The 15,126-nt window shown below is 47.5% G+C and overlaps 1 protein-coding gene across 1 annotated transcript; it reads right to left on the minus strand.

Annotated features, from left to right (window-relative positions):
* Positions 1–2,450: 2,450 nt before the first annotated feature.
* ITFG2 (integrin alpha FG-GAP repeat containing 2) lies at positions 2,451–15,051 on the minus strand. Its single transcript, XM_058824410.1, has 12 exons — positions 14,953–15,051; positions 13,562–13,657; positions 13,086–13,127; positions 12,051–12,228; positions 11,623–11,762; positions 11,065–11,213; positions 9,879–9,973; positions 8,085–8,135; positions 7,529–7,620; positions 6,885–7,002; positions 6,139–6,312; positions 2,451–5,991 (listed from the first exon to the last, which is right to left on the minus strand). The coding sequence occupies exons 1-12, from the start codon at positions 15,046–15,048 to the stop codon at positions 5,849–5,851; spliced, it is 1,374 nt and encodes a 457-aa protein (XP_058680393.1). The 5' UTR covers positions 15,049–15,051; the 3' UTR covers positions 2,451–5,848.
* Positions 15,052–15,126: the final 75 nt, after the last annotated feature.

The following is a 15,126-nucleotide window of genomic DNA, read 5'->3' on the forward strand; positions in this document are numbered from 1 at the left end:
TAACACCCAAATCAAATCTCCACCTCCTAACTATAAAATGAAACATTAAAAATAACGCCCTAAATTTAACACTGTAACCCCAACATTTACAGTGTGACTTTAAACCCAAAACAGAAACCTAGTCATAAAGACATTAACTATAAACCCTAATCCCAAAACCTAACCATAATCCCCAACCCTAATGCTAACCATGAAGCTAATCCCAACCCCTAAACCTAAACTCCAAGGCCTAAACCTCACCCCTATCTCTAAACTGCAAACCATGTAACAAAACCTAACCCCAACTCTAAACATATCCCTACACCTACCCACAACCACCTAACCCATTTCCCTAACCCTACACCTAACCACAACCACCTAACCCATGTCCCTAACCCTACACCTAACCACAACCACCTAACCCATGTCCCTAACCCTACACCTAACCACAACCACCTAACCCATGTCCCTAACCCTGCACCTAACCACCACCACCACCTAACCCTATCTGATGGCTTTTGTCATTCCCACAAGGGGCCCTGCTTCCCTCCAGAGCACCCTGGGGCTTCTGCTAAGTTTTGCTTTGCCCTGCAAGGGGCCCTGCTGCCTTTCAGAGTGTCCCAGGGCTTTTGCCAGGCTTTGCCAAGCCCATATGGGGCCCAGCTTCCCTATGGAGGAGCACAGGGCTTTTGCTGGGCTTTGCTGATGCCCAGGCAGGTCTCTGCTGCCTTCCAGAGTGTCTGACAGCTTTTGCTGGGCTTTGCTGGTGCCCAGAAGTGCATGGGAAGGGGAGGGCCACCAACAGCTCTAAGTGCTGGCCACTTCCTCACGAGAGCAGTGCCCGGTGTCAGTTTGGCAGCTGGGTCCTGGCTAGGGCAGGGTGTAGGTGAGCAGGAGCCTTCAAACTGAAGCCAACAGGAATCTTTCCAATGATTTAAAAGGAGTGTTGGATGGGATCCTACAGAAAACTGCCACAACTTTGAGCTGACAATTCTGTTTTGACTACTGCCTGTCACTTGCAGCCCTGCAGATACTGCACTCTAGCTGCTGCTGGAATTCACCAGGTGCTGTTCCTACATGTCTGTCTTGTAGTAACTGCTTTTGCTCACATCCAGAACATCCTCCAGCCTTTTTGAAGCCTTTCTGTGGATCATATGCCTCATATCCTAAACCATTAACAGTTCAGGCTCATTTTTGAATTGATGTGCTATAGGAGGTGAAAATCTCCAGCCCTATCTATTCCTCTCTTCTCTGCTCAGTGACTCCTTTGCATCCTCCTTTCCTTCTTTTCACACTGGTAAGTGGCAAATTTTCTTCAAAAAGGAATTGTTTCCTTTTTAGAGAATCCTTTTAACACTTGCCTTGTACCCTGGCTGCTAATACACTCCCACATTGTGCCACAATCTTGCCAGCTTTTCCTCTTTGTTAACAACTGCATGTATAAATTCTCAGTCACAGAGAGGATGTTTCCAAGAAAGCAATAAATTAATAAATTTCTCTGCTCTGAAATCAGCTCCAGGGCAGAAGACATACTCTTCACCTTCCTCCTGTCCATGTCAGTTGAACAGAGATCCACTCAGTAGAAGTCTCTTTTGTCCAGACATTGAGGAATCTGTTGCCAAGTTATCTTGGAACCTCCCCATCAAGCTTTGCTGTGGGCAGAACTTCCAGAAAAAAATATTTATATGACTAAATGAGAATTGCAGGTCAGGATGCCATGGCAGATGGCCACTTCAACCCATTCACTAATCACAGTCTAACCCTACAGGGTCAGTACCTGCTTTCCCCACCCACACAGCTCCTAGTGGGTTTTTCATCTCCCCAAGTTACTTGGCACAAAATGACACACAGTTACTGCATTTGACATCTGTATTCTGAATTCTAGCCCACAGATATTTTTCTTTCTCCAAAGCATTTTTGTGTCATTACATCTGAAGCACAATCTCCACTGCGAAAGAAGGAAGTCTTGGCTTTAAAATGTGATTGTAAAATAGGACTTACAACATCTTAAAAAAGCCAACTCAACTCCCATCTACAAACATGGTAATTTATAAGTCTTCCAACACTGGGAAGCACAGTAAGTAATTTTTGAGGGGGCTGGCAAGGCTGAAGACTGTCTCAATTGTAGTTTCTCTTGGAAAAGTCTATTATACAGATATACTTCCCTACTCCCAATTCCAGTCATATCTATTGCTTTTGGGAGATAAAGGGAACAAAGGAATAATCTAAAGGTCTTTCTCACTGAAAATCAAAAATGCCAACACTTTCATACAGAAAGCAGAAGTTCAGTACAAAGTGCCAGCTCAGAGCAGGACATAGGCACATCCTGTATGTGTCCAACACTGGCTTCCTTGTGATGAGATCTGTCCCTCCAATATAAAAAAACGGAATGTTATTATTTTAGGGATAATCTCTTTGAACCGCCTTGGTGGTCAGTTCCTATCAGGGCTGCTTTCTAATAGAGTGGGCATGGCAGCTGTGGAACAGTCTGCAGGGAAAGATCTGCCATGGCAAATCTCTAGAACAGTGTGCAATACAACTGGGGTGGGGAGAAGGACTTGTGTCCTTCCTGAGAACAGGCACTCTGCCAAAGCATAATCAGGACCACTTCCAGGAGCTTGGGGTCACTTGCTTTTGAACAGAATGGGAGCTGCAGCCATCCATATTCCCAGAGGCTTGCTCCTTTCACCACCACCAGGTGAGCTCTGGCATTGAAGACCATTGAGCCACATACCTACATTTACATTCAATCCTCCTTTCAAGAGATTCCACTGGCACATGCCAGGATACACCTAAAGAGTTATAGAAATAACTAAATTATAGCAGAAAGATAATAAAAACAAAGGCAGGGATGGAGAGCAGGTTTATTACGTCTCAGGAAAATAAGGCAACCCCCTCCCTTTATTTTTTTGCTAGTAAATTGAGCATCAGAACCAAAGCCATGAATCATTTATCTGCAAATACCCCCAGTGCCTGAGAATACTGTCAGACTCCTCACTTGCTGTGTGCTGGCACTGGGACATACAAAGCTGTCCTGCAAATGCTGCCCTGTTGAAAAGTTTCCCAGCACCAGCAGGTTATGCCAATCTGCTAGAGAAGGATACAGCAAACATTTTCTGCTGTGCAGGAAGGAACCACTTCTAATTCCAACTCTACGGCTTGTGTCGGCTGGCAAGGACAAAGAGACAATTAGTTACAAAGAAAGTATAATGTAACTCCATCACTCCGGAGACAGGGCCTTAAGAGGCTCCTTCCCTGAGAAGATGGACACTTCAGAAAAATTGTTACCAGCGGAAGTAGCCTGAATAACAGAGTTCAGAAAGTATTTGGCACTTAGGAGTTCAAGGCAGGAAAAAATAAGGAAAGCCATCTTTTGGCCAAGGAACGGTACAGATGTTCAGTTTATTCTTCTGTAGACACTTTTAATTTTCTCTTGTGCACAAGGGGCATAGGAGCAAAATGCATCTGCAAGTTATTATGTGCTGCATGCAATACAAAACTGTCAGGGGAAGCCCTCAAATGTTAGTATTTTTCCTCTCCAATGGTTTTTAAGAGCTGAAAAGTTTTGGGGAACAGATGTTTTTGTAGTGTCTGTATTTTCTCACCTCTGCTTTTGATAGTGTGCATTGCCTGGGCTTGCACAGCAATTTTATCCTCAGGGCAGCAAAAGAGGGTTAGGGTGCACAATATTTGCAAGGCTTTTGCCCCATTTTCTTTTAAAGATGGTTCTTAGAAAAATGTCATCTCTTCCTCAGCAACCATTTCTCATTCTTTCTCAACAATGAATAGTCCAACAGTGGATCAGTTTGACCTTCCTTTCTTGGAAATCATTCAACCTGTACAGCAAAGTTTGTTCTGCATAAAACAGTTCCAGCCATGTGCACCCATCTGTACACCCCTTGCGCTTGTGTTGCTAATAAAGGTTTATATTTGGTGTTGCTAATAAAGGTTTATATTTGGCATGGACAGACAGCACTCAGTTGTTCTGTTATGAGCCACCCTGTTTTCCTGCCAGGCCCTATTTGCCAGAAGCAAAGGTGATAATTCTTGCTGGGATGGGTGTCTGCACATCTCAGTGTCACAAGAGCTGACAATTTGTTGAGATTACAGTCTAGGTCTGACAAGCTTCACGACAAACTCCTCGCTTTAGCCCATGAGTAGATGGTCCCTGTAGTATCAGCTCTCCACAGCTCACAGACTCCAGCCTTGCTGCTCTAAACACCACTGTTAATAAGCTTTATTATTACTTCAAAGGTCCTCCCTGAAGAGTTCAGTTTTACACAAGCACTTAGTAGGACAGGGGAACATTTAAAAATGCTTCTCAGCAAGGCTATTACAATGGAGAGAAACTTGCACTGCAGTTAGAGAGTCAGAAGATACAGTGGCCTGAGAAGCAAGCTGGCAGGTACAGAGCAGGTCACACCATTTCACTGCTCCATGCTCCAACTTCCACTGCCACAAATGCACTGTCCTCTGAAAAGCTTATATAAATCTACAGAGGGAAACTGCAAAGAACAGCTAGGGCTTATTATGTAAAGATCCTACCCTTCTACCACACAGGGCTGCTTCAGCAATAGTCACTTTCACCCAAGGGCAAGACACTCCTCTTCTCTATACAAAGCACTTTCTCCCAGTTAGGGCTGCCCTTGGATATTTTGCAGAATAAAGCACAGCAGGTTTTCAACTGCCTGCAGGATCTTTAAATGCTGCCACTTGCTCCAGATCACTGGACTGTATTTGCTGTGACTCAGGCAGCTGTAAGGGCAAAGGGACAGCACCATCCATCACACATGTCCAATAAAACAGCACACAAGTGAGAGGGGGTAATCGATGCAAGCCAGCAGGTAGGCCTGCTGCCCCTTTCCTAACAAGCTGAGTTAGGCAAGAGCCAAGCTAAGGCGGGAAAAGCACAGCCACAACAGCATGTGGAAAGGCTCATGCTTGGGCTTTTGCAAATGAGCTCCCCTTTACCAGACTCCTCATGCCAGCCAGTGGGACATCACCTCCAGCCCACCTCTTTCAGCTGTGCAGGACTCAAAGCATGATGCTCTCCACAACAAGAGGCAGGAGTGGCATTTTCACTTTCCTTGCTTATTGTGGGATGGCCAAGCTCTCATAGCACCACAGATCCACACTTCAGTCAGACTGCTCTTACTGACTGCTTCACAGCTGCTTTAAGTCACAGCCCTCTCTGGGATCACCCTGCCCAAGAAGATGGAGACAAGCAATGACTCTTGACCAGAGCTGGGTTTGCTGGAGCTGCTCTCTCTCCACACCTCATTAGTGCAAGTTATGCACGTCTCCAGCTACTCAGAACACGTGATTTGCGAGAAACTTCTTCTTGCTTGGCAGAAGAGCGGCAGCAAAGCAAAGGCAAACAATGCATGGCTCTACTTTAAATACACCTTCGTGGGAGAGAAGGCCCATGCCTGCACCCTAACTCAGTTCCTCCATCTCCACTTCCTGCACTGTGATCCTGCTAAGAACTCAGAAGTATTCACTGAAGTACTTCCAAGAATAGGTCAAAATGGGGACTTGGCTCAGCTGTTCTCTCAATCTGTGACCTCCCTGCTCCTTCACAGTGACCAGTGGAGCACTCTAGTCAGTGAGGATTATGGAAACTGGCAACAGAAGGCTTACATGCAAGATCCTTGGCCCTTTCTGTTCCTGCAGCTGCCTCATCTGAAGGCAAACCAACCCACCACATACAGGCAAGCCTACAGCCAAGAACATCCCTTCACAGCCTGTGAACAGACCCTTTCCTGTTTGGAAGTTTTCACAAGATAGGGAAGGAACAGTCATCTTCATCAGATGCCCAAGTCCAGCTGCAGACAAGCTTGTGCTGGCATTAAAGATGTCAGCCTTCTTGTTATAAGGGGTCCTGGATGCCACTGCAGTGGGCAGAAGAATCTGTTCCAGCAGGATCCTGCGAGGGGCTGCTGAGATGGTATTTCTCAGGAAAATAGAGTGTTTTGTGAATCAGGTTTCTGACAGCATCAACATCGTTTTTGTCTAAGGAGAAGAGAGAAAATCAGTTGTTAGGCATTCTCACCAGGCAGTGTGAAAGCCTCTTCCTCAAGAAATACTCTGGTTTCCAGCACATCATCTGCCATCTCATCCTCTTTCTTTCTGTACATCCTCTGCTCTTTCTGCACTCACCTACATCCAGCTGCTGCAGGAGACTTTCAAACTCTGGGTCACCATCCAGAATTTTCAGCAGGTTGGTGGACTCCATTCTCTCCAGCTGCACATCCCAGTAGATGTAGATCTTCTGGCTGAAGCTGACATAAACAAGGCAGGGACTGTTGCTCCCTTCTTTGCATGCATAGAGGCCTGCAGAAACAGAAGTGTGGAGATCTGACTACTTCCAGAAGGAAAGAGAAAGCAAACAATTGACATTTCATGATCAGGTACCAGAAAACAGCAAGCACCTGGGCAGAGATATGGGCCTGGGTATACAAAGTCCCTTTGAGACAATCCAAGAAGCCGTCTCTGAACTGCATGAAGCTTGGGAATGTGCAAGCTGCTTCCTGAAGGTCTGAGAGACAGGATTGAGCAGAGCCAAAACTCAGGCTGATTTCATGGGCTCCTTATCTCCACTTAAGAACAGCTTAGAAGTCTGCAAATTAAAAAAGCAGTGTGGAGGACAAGAGACCACTGTAGCACCTCCAAAAAGGACAAGGAAAAAACCCCAAGCCACCATAGACAAGTCTCAGCATCACTTTCTCTCACAGTTACTTTTCCCAGATGCCACCAGAGGAAAGACTAGCTGGGCCTTCTGCACATGCACACAGGGAAATTATTTGCCACTGCAGGCAGACAAAGGATTCTGGGTCTCCTAGATAGGAGCAGTAGCTTTGAGGGGAAAACACTGTGAGGGCTGGCTTTGCAGTCAGGCTTCCCACCTGCACAGAAGGCACTGACATTCTCATCTGCTTGGAATCTGGCCACCGTGCGGTTGTGGTCGATGATGTACGTCTGCCCGTCCCACGCACACGCAACCACCTCCTCGTGCCCATTGCCCTGCAGGAACCACAGCACTGAGCATTACACAGGTGCCACCTACTCCCAAGGACAGCCAAGAACCTTTCTGGCTGGTTCAGAGACACAACACTAATGTCTAGATGTCACTTCTGGACATCTCATCCAGATATTTTGCACTTGGAGCTCATCTCTGTTCTATATGGCAATCCTTACATACTGTAAGAGCCAATCCTTACATACTGTAAGAGATTTTAGACAATCAGGGTATTAGCAGTAAGCAAAACCATTCAGCTTTGCAGTAAGACTGAAAAACAGCTGGGACACAAAAGTTTATGAATGGATAAATGGATGCTGGGTCTAACAGGCAGACACAGCTCAACTTCTTGCAGCTGGGCAGATTGACCTGAGTGCAGAATGTACTACTACAGCCAGAACACTCTGTGTCATCCTGAGATAATCCCAGCCTTTTCCAACTGAGTCATACTCCTCCTGCCCTAAGTTCATATGCACAAAGCCATGCTGAGTTTTTTGTCTGCATCTCTCCCAGCCTTACTCAGATACTCACTGTAACATCCAGCTTTTCCAGAGCAAAGAGCTGGTGATCAACCTGAACAGACCAGAGCAGCTTGTCTGCTCCCTCCATCAGTTTCAGTGTTCCTGAAGAAAGAAAAAAACAACTGTCTTGAAAACAATAAAAGAGAGCAAGATGCTTGCTAATGCTAGGCCCTACTCTTTCAACACTCAGGGCTGCAGAGAGTTAGCTGCTAATAGCACAGGGATGGACTTGGCTGCTGAATCCACAGGGGACGCTTGACCCCACCTACCAGGCTCCCATCATGCAGATATACTGCAGCAGTACTGGGCAGCGGGCACTGGCCATGACAGAGTGGAACTTATACAAGCATCTATCCTCACAGTGCCCTCTGTGCCTTCATATAAAATATGTCAGCAGAAGGGGTCTTGAAATAAAATTCTCTTGCCTGACCCTTGAAGGGTTTCTGAAGCCCAGCTTCCCATTCTTTTAAAAATCAAAAGCACTGAGCCCCTGGATCCCTGCTTTCAATTAGTGACAGGCCTTAGCTGCCCCCCAGGTCTTCTTCCAGGACACTGGCAGGACTTACCATCCAGAGTACAGAGGGCAAAGAGACCTGAGCCACTATTCTCACTGGAGCCTGTAAGTGCAAAAGAAAATTACTGCCATTGATGCCATTTTGTAAACATCGTGCCCCTCCCTCTCCTGAAAACAACAAAAAAGATCCAAACCAAGCTGATCCATGCTGCCTCCCTTCCTTGCCCAGTTGTGTGCAGGACAGCAGTGACAAATGTCACTAATTAAATCTGAAGAGGAGAGTTCCCTGACCACTGGGCTGCTTCAGCCCTTCAGTAAATTCTCTACCTAGCTACTAAAAAAAGAAAAGACATGCAAGGTCAAGTTTTAAAAATATGACACGCTCAGAGAGAGGAATGGAGCAGTACTCAATGGAAGCTGCATTTAACCCTTTCAGTGACAATGCAGGAGAGGCACTGGCTCCCTGAGGAGGAACCCAAGAAACCTGGCAGTCAGGGGCAAGCCAGCAGAGCTGAAAGCAAGCAGGCAGTTTCCTCATAGTAGGTTAACAACACGAGCCTACCTCCAGTGCCCACAGACAGCTCCAAACTACAGCCCCCCGCACAGTCCCAGGCTGCAAACCACCCCCTTTCTGCAGATCAGCCTAAAGCAAAAACAGCTGGTTGGGTGCTTAGCTGCCCCTAGTGATAAGCACCCAGACAGGCTCTGATCCAAGAGATGTGCTGTGTCCCCCTTGGAAACTGGTCAGCGTAGCACTCTTCAGCTGTTCCTTTATTGATGGTCCAGCATCAGTGGGCTTTTTCACAGCCTGCTCTTCATCCCTTATTCTGTGTGCCTTCCTTTTTCACAGACATCTCTCAATAGATGCAAGGCTTCATATGCAGTGAAATAATTGATTTCATGCTCTGTTGACCATGTTGATCACAGCAGCATCAGAGATGCTGAAAACATGACAGGCTTAGGAACTGGGCAGGAAAGGTCCTCTGAGGAACACCAAGAGGGCGGGTCCAGTGCATTGCTCTTGTCCACAACCTCTAATTACACTGGACAGGCTGAATCATTCTCAGACAGCACTGCAGCAGGCAATACTTGGGCAGAGCAACACAAGAGCAAGTGATCTCTGCTGGGAGTTTTCTGCCTTCTGTTATGCCCAAGGGGGAGTGAAAGCTTGTTCTCCATAGGTACCAAAGGAGGGTTCAGGAGTTACAGGAGGGAAGCAGAGCCAGCATGCAAGAAAAGTCTGGACACAAGAGCAGTGTGTCAGGGCTGAGAGAAGGTGGCAGCTGTGCAGATCTTAGATACAAGACCTGAACACAACACAGTGGAAAAAACCAGAGGACAATGATATAGATGAAATATGAAAGCAGCTATGGAGAGGTTGGAGCTGCACAGGAGAAGGAGGAGCAGCAAAGAGCCACCAGGAATTGAGATTCAAATGCTGAAAAGCAAGAATGAAGATGAGGCTGTGGGAAGGAAGAGATGCATCCAGGGAATAAGGAGTCATAAGCTGCAGCCATGCAGAAGCAAGGATCAAGGACATCTGTAGGAGCATGACATGGCAGCCATTCAAACTGACTAAATGCAGGTCAGCAGAGGCTGCAAAAAAACTCTTGTGCTGAGTGAAGGATAAGGGCTACCTAGGGAAGGACAAAGGCTATAAAAAGCTCACATGCAAATATCCAACTGTCTTTCTTTGGGAGTTGGCTAAAAGAGGCTGAGATTCCTGTGTTCTTGCAGCACCCTCTCACAGTTTGTTTCTCTACCACACAAAATTTATTTCATTCTGTACTGAAAAACCATCAGGGGCAACTGCTGGGCTGGAGACCCCAAGCTGCTGATCTCTCACCTCGGGCAATGCTGCCAATGAGATGAGTGGAGACATTCTTGTTGTGAATCCGCCCAGATGTTTGGTGTAGAATCACATCTCGAACAGGGGCCTCACTGCGGAAAAGAGAAAGACAACAGGGAAGAGTTACAGAACCACACCTGGGACTGTCTCAGAACAATTTCAGGAGCAGTTCTACAAATACAGACAGTGCCACAGTTTGTGAAACGGTTGAGCCCTTTAATGGTAAAAGAAGAAAATGCATACCACCCCAGGTAATAAAGAAATATACCAATTTTTAAAAACACAAACCCAGAATGATTTCAAGCATTAAAGAAAAAAAAAAAAAAAGCTCAAAAAAGGAAAAAGAAAATCAGTAAGCCCTGTATTCCAATGAAGGAAGAAAAGGACAGTTTTTGTCATTACTCTTAGAAAAGCCTGTCTGCTTTTCTCTCACAAAGCCTGTCTGCTTTTCTCTCTGCCCAGACTGAACAGTTTGGTGACAGACTACATCTAGGCCTGGCTTCTGGCTAACAGAACATTTCACTGAGTTCTCTAAGACATCAAGGAGAATTGCCTAGGTCCCCTCCTGCTGCAGTTTTTTGTGTCTGCCTTGAAGTCTCACAGAACAGCACAGAAGCACCCAATTCCCCACCAGGGTCCTTCCAGCACCAAGACAGTAACAAGCACCTCACTGCTCATCCTGGTTGCTGTGGTTGTGATTTACAGCACTGGCTGCCAGGGGTCTCATTAGGAAAACTTCCAATTGCCTCATCTGCAGAAAACAAGTGAATGAGCCCAGTTTTATCCTGGGCTTCAGGTGTATTTGGTTTGGCCCAGTCTCTCAGCTGTTATCCTGTAATCTGGTGACCTTCTCTGGAAATCTAGGTCACTCACTTCCCTTCCTTAGCTCCCAGTAGTGAGGAATCCTCATGGAGCTGGTTTTGCCACTCTCCTTGCCCAATTCAAGAAGAGAGCGGGATACAAGGAAAGCAGCAGTATTCATCTTTGTGAGAGAGACATGAAGAGTGTTCATGGAAGCTTGGGTGTAGGCGGGTTTAAGTGATGAGGTGCCAGAAGCACAGCAGGCCACTGAAGCAAGGACAGTGACAGCAGCCCCTGCTTTGCAACAATGATGTGGTGGCACCCCTTGTAACAGGCATCCCCAGTGGCATGTGCCCATGCACCCCTGCAGGAACACCCTCACCTGCTCGGGGCAGACCCGTCCCTTCCCGCGGCTGCGTCCCGCTGCTCCGTGTCCCAGGTGCACAGCAGGATGGCATAGCCACAGCCTGGCTGGGACACCATCAGCTCTGGTGAGCCACCAGGGCCTGGGTTCACTGACAGGCTGTCCACCTACAGCAGCAGAGGGAAAACACGAATAGAGTCAAGAACTCCAAAAGGTTTACAGTGCTCCCTGCAACTAAATTGGAATATGGCAAATCTTCTGATAGAGCTGAGCGGCAGCTGAACAGATTCAGCTGGAAGCAAAACATCCAAGTTCAGTAAAAGGTTGGTTCCCTACCTAAAGCCACTTTAAAACAACACAAGTACTTCCCACTCCTGCTCTCCCATCAGGCAAAAGCAACTGCTTCTCAGACCAACTCCCAGCTGTACAAAAAAATCACTGGGCAAATCTCCTCTCAAGCCACTGACATGACAATTGTTTTGTTCATAGGACTGAGATTCTGTGCTTCTTCTCTTGAAAGTACCACCTCTTGAAGACTGTATGACAAGTACTGCTCTGAACATCCTTTTTCCTTACCTGACCTTCTAGAAGCCATTTCTTCAACAGGATCAGCTGCCCAGAGACATGGTCTGGGTTCTCTGACGAGTCCTCCCAGCGGAAGGCACGGACCACCCTGTCAGTGTAACCCACAACCAACTCACACTTCCCATCTCCATCTGCAGGGAAAAGCAAAAGACAGGCTGGACTTTCTCAAGCCCTAAGAGCCCAAAAATGCAGAAACCACTCTGCTGGTTTCTATAGTTAGCATCTCTGAGGACCCCAACCATGTCATGAAAGCTTGCACCTCAGAAAAATTCTGAAGTTCTTGTTTCTCCCTTCCATGACTTGGCTGTGGTTTGTTGGAGTGTCAGTTTTCCTTCTGCAAGTCCCCTCCACCTTCTCTCTCCACTGCCTCACACACAAACCCCTTCACCCTGCATTCCCACCCCAGCTCTGTGGCTCACCAATGTCGTTGATGAGCATGACCTTGGTGTTGGCAGGAATGTGCTGCTTGAACACTGGCTTCTGCTCTTCTGCCCCTGCCAGCTCATGGTGGCCTGAAGCATCTGGGTGTTTTGAATTCAGAGAAGTCAGATCAAAAAGATGAAACCAGCCTTCTGCACTCACTGCCACTACGAAATTCTGTGAGGGAAAAGAAAAACCTTTTAATTCTTCCTCTTTTAGAAGCTGCAGAAGCTGTCCCACAGCAGGGCAAAGGAAGACACAAGGATAGAGCGATCAAGATCAATGACTACTACAGAACAGGAGGTTTTTGGCCAGCACATGAACTTCTCTGCTACTGGCAGGGTCCAAACTTCCTGCTCATCTTTGTCAGACTACAGTATCAAGTGGATATGTGTGCAATCCTCAAACAATGTGTGGCTTTCTCAGTGCCCAGATCAGCTCTGCTCCCCACTAGAGGAAACACAGCTACAGTATTTCGAGTAGGGTGCCTGAACTGGGACCCTTGGACTCACTGGTCCTGGCTTAACCCCCAGAAACAGCAATCCAACAAAAGGAGTCATTATAGACCCAGTGGAATTTGCCTGGGAGTCCAGACTATTCCATGTCTCAGTCTTGTTTAGATGGCCTTAAATGCACACAGCCAAGTGGCAGAAGGACCACGGCCCACAGCAGACATCAGCCCAAGAAAGGCAAAAGCCACTGAGCAAAAGGAGCAACCCTCAAACCACCAAAGCCTTGTAGTGCTCTCACAAGGGCACACAGAAATCAAAAGTGCTCTCTGAGGATAGATTGGATGGATTTCCTTGCTCTCTAAAAGCCACACAAGGCTCACAGAAAAATACCAGTTACATATAAACAGAGGAACAGTTTAAAAACAGTGGTGCTAGAACTCTGTGAGCAAAGGCAGACCCTGGAGAGACAGCACCTGCAATCTGTCCTCCTCTGTCACACTCAGCACATGACATGACCCTAATCTCCTGAACACCTCCCACATGCCCTACAGACACAGCTGGCAAGAGTTTGGCTCCTCTCACCTTTCCTTTATTGCACACATCTCCCACACGGACACATGTGAGCTGCAAAAGAAAACAAGGCCATCCATGAGAAAAGGCAACCCAACCCAGCACCCTGGGATACATCTCTGCCCTACCCCCTCCTCTCCCAGAAAGAATCTCCTGAACTCCGAACAGCCTTCTGAAGGACAAGGACAGCAGAGTCAAGGGACAGAAACACAACTGGCCAGAGCCTGGGGCAAACCCCACAGTGCACAGAGCAGGGCAAAGGTGGGACAGAAGCCCAGTTTGTATGTTTGTCCATTAATTTGCTCATCACTTCCAGCCCAAGGGGCTGTAGGCAAAAGTGGGGTCTTGAATAATTACATGGAAGACATCAGAATTAGTTCTGGCTACCATTCCTCTCCAGCCTACTTATTCCTAGGCAAAGGACAATTATAGTTGGCTGCACATACACCAAAAGGCCCAACCATTTAGAAAATTTGTCAAGAACTGACCATTCCTTGGCAAGACCGCACAGCCCAGGGCTTGCTGTCGTCATTCTTGTAAACATAGAGCTTTCCATTGGTGTCTCCCACCACGAGTTCATTCAGCTGTACACGAAAATTGGGTTAGTAGGGAGAAATCCACAATTACATTAACAGTAAAATTTTCAGAATTCATATCTAAAAATCATTCTGTAGGAAGAAGCAGCAAAACTAAATGAGTTAAAGAGACAATCTTGAATCAAAATGGAAGGTCTGGGAAAATATAAAAGCCCTAATTTTATTCTTGCAGATAAAAGAGATGGAGAATGGCTCCTAAGAGCATCATCCTATTACCCACTGCTTCTCCACTCATTGTTTCACAGCTGTGTCACTGACTGTTTTAATATCATGCTTGGATGTTAAAACAACCATCATTACTCCATCTTCCATCCTTCAATTTAGATTGACTTGAATCACCTAAGGAAGATGATGGCAATGACAAAAACACAACCATCCAGGAAAAGAGTGCAAGAACACAACAGACCTACACAGGATGTTCAATCTCACTGCTGAAGGGGTAAAGGGATTTCAGAATGGTGATTATTTCTTTAAAGAAGATTTCTAAAATCACCAACCATCCATACTGATGAGCCTACTCCCATTATCCCATTTCCTGCATCATGCTTCTTTGTATTTAAATGGTGTGCATTTCATAATCCCCTGCACACCTACAGAACCCTACAGAACAACTTTTTATGGGGAAATCTCTTTAATCATCCACTGCATTGCTAACCATGACACTTTCCAGGATAAGGCTATAAAACACCTTGACTGTTGAGGAAAAACAGCAGACATGTAGCTGGCTTAGCTAACCTCTTCCTGGCTGCAGATAAATCAAAACCATTTCAGGGGCTGACAGCAACACTCCCAATGAACACGGGTGCACACCAAACACTCCCAATGCACGCTCTAAATGCACACCAATCATTTCAGGGACTGGCAACAACATTCCTAATCCATCACAAGGGTCAAGAGACACCGAGACTTGGCTCTGCCCTGTTTGTGACCTGCTGTGCCCAGCAGAGCACCACCGCATCCCCACCGCCGTGACAGGGGAGTGTCTATGAAACAGAAGCGAAGCTCCCCTCAGGCTGCGCACCACCCAGGGCACGGGTAATGGCGAGGGAAGCCCTGACCCGCTGCAGCCCAGCAAATACTCCCTTTGCAGAGGCACTCCTGGGGGCTCTGACCGGGCACCCGCCAAGGCCCGTGTGTGTCCCCGGGGCTGGAAGCTCCTCCCGGCACCCGCCCCGGGGCCGCACAGGCCGCTCGGTGCTTCCCACAGCCCTGGGCTGTCCCCACCACCGAGGCGGCCCCGCGGGCACCCCCAGCCGGCCCCACCCCGGTCTCCAGGCTCGGACCGTGTCGTTGTCGGCGTCCCCCAGGCAGATGGCGTGCGGGAAGAGGCTGCCGGCGAAGTCCAGCGCCACGCACTGCACGTAGCTGACGGAGCGCATGGCGGCCGGGCCGGGCCGAGGCTGCGCGGGCCCAGGCACGGCGGGAGCGCGGGGCGGGGCGGCCGTAAGGCCCGCCCG

The sequence above is a fragment of the Ammospiza caudacuta genome, chromosome 2 (genome assembly GCF_027887145.1).
Source record: "Ammospiza caudacuta isolate bAmmCau1 chromosome 2, bAmmCau1.pri, whole genome shotgun sequence".
Lineage (NCBI taxonomy): Eukaryota > Metazoa > Chordata > Aves > Passeriformes > Passerellidae > Ammospiza > Ammospiza caudacuta.